General features: G+C 44.8%; 1 protein-coding gene across 1 annotated transcript; it reads left to right on the top strand.

Moving 5' to 3' along the window:
* Window positions 1-115: 115 nt before the first annotated feature.
* On the top strand, window positions 116-491 carry SARC_16782 (hypothetical protein; the record flags this gene model as incomplete). The annotated part of the gene is made up of 1 exon (XM_014289115.1): window positions 116-491. A coding segment is annotated over one exon (376 nt), but the record flags the coding sequence as incomplete, so codon positions are not given.
* Between the last annotated feature and the right edge of the window lie 675 nt (window positions 492-1166).

Here is a 1166-nt window from a genome sequence, read left to right on the forward strand (position 1 = left end):
TCTCTCACACACACACACACACACATATATATATATATATATATATATATATATATATGTATATAAATATTAAATCCACCAATGTAAACCCCAAACACACTCTGGCGGTGTACAGACGTTCTACCGTCACTGTCTCAACACCACCGAGCCTAGCGTTGTACCGAATATCTCCACTGTGGATAGCCATGCCGTGGCCACCCTGCCCCGTACTCGCCGCGTTGACCTTATAGACCCCAGCAGTTCAGAGGCTGATACCAGCGCCATAGTCCCAAACCCGAATGCAACCACCCCGTTTGTAGTAGTCACGCAGTCGGAAAATAAAAGGACGGATAACGGGACGGATGTATCTGCTGAGCCCGTTGCTGAGCCCGAGCCAATCCCTGTCCCAGTACCCGCGAGCAAAGTCACGGCCACGTGCGACAAGCCTGTGACTTATGTGTCACCGTACGCGCTCAGAATCGTGTGGAACTTCGTGTACTGGTTTGCACAATGTGAGTAGTGTGTGCGTGGATATGCATAGTTCTGTAGCTGTGTGTGTGTACGTAGGGTGTGTGGGGATATACATAGTATTGTAGCTGTGTGTGTGTACGTAGCGTGTATGGGGATATACATAGTACTGTAGCTGTGTATATGTGTATGTAGTTGGACTGGAGATCTTTGCACAAGAACGTCTGTGCTTGTGTGTTGTTTCGATTATGGTCTGTACAGAGTATATGCACAAATACATGAATACCCACATGCCCTTGCACATAGCTGTTCGGAGTAGTCCGTCTCCAAGCACACTGCCCTGCACACATACGTTATAGACTTTTTATAACCCCTAAATAACTTCACCATGCATGCATGTTTTTAAAATGAGAACGCCCACTTTGTGCGGCTTATTGCCGTCTCATCGACACTAGAACATGCCATATACCTTCAGACTAGACATCGATTGATAGTTGAACGCCTGCGTTTGTTGTGTATATACACTCACGTGTGATACAAACACATACATGACTTGCTGTACGGATGACGACTACCCCAGGTCTGCTTCCGAATTAACAGTTTTTGCGTAGGAGGCAGTATATACAATTTAGAACAAGCACTTACTCATAGGCACGTACATTCATATATATATATATATATATATGTATGTATGTATGTATGTATGTATGTACGGATGT

This window comes from Sphaeroforma arctica (genome assembly GCF_001186125.1).
Source record: "Sphaeroforma arctica JP610 unplaced genomic scaffold supercont1.8871, whole genome shotgun sequence".
In the NCBI taxonomy this organism is placed as follows: domain Eukaryota; class Ichthyosporea; order Ichthyophonida; genus Sphaeroforma; species Sphaeroforma arctica.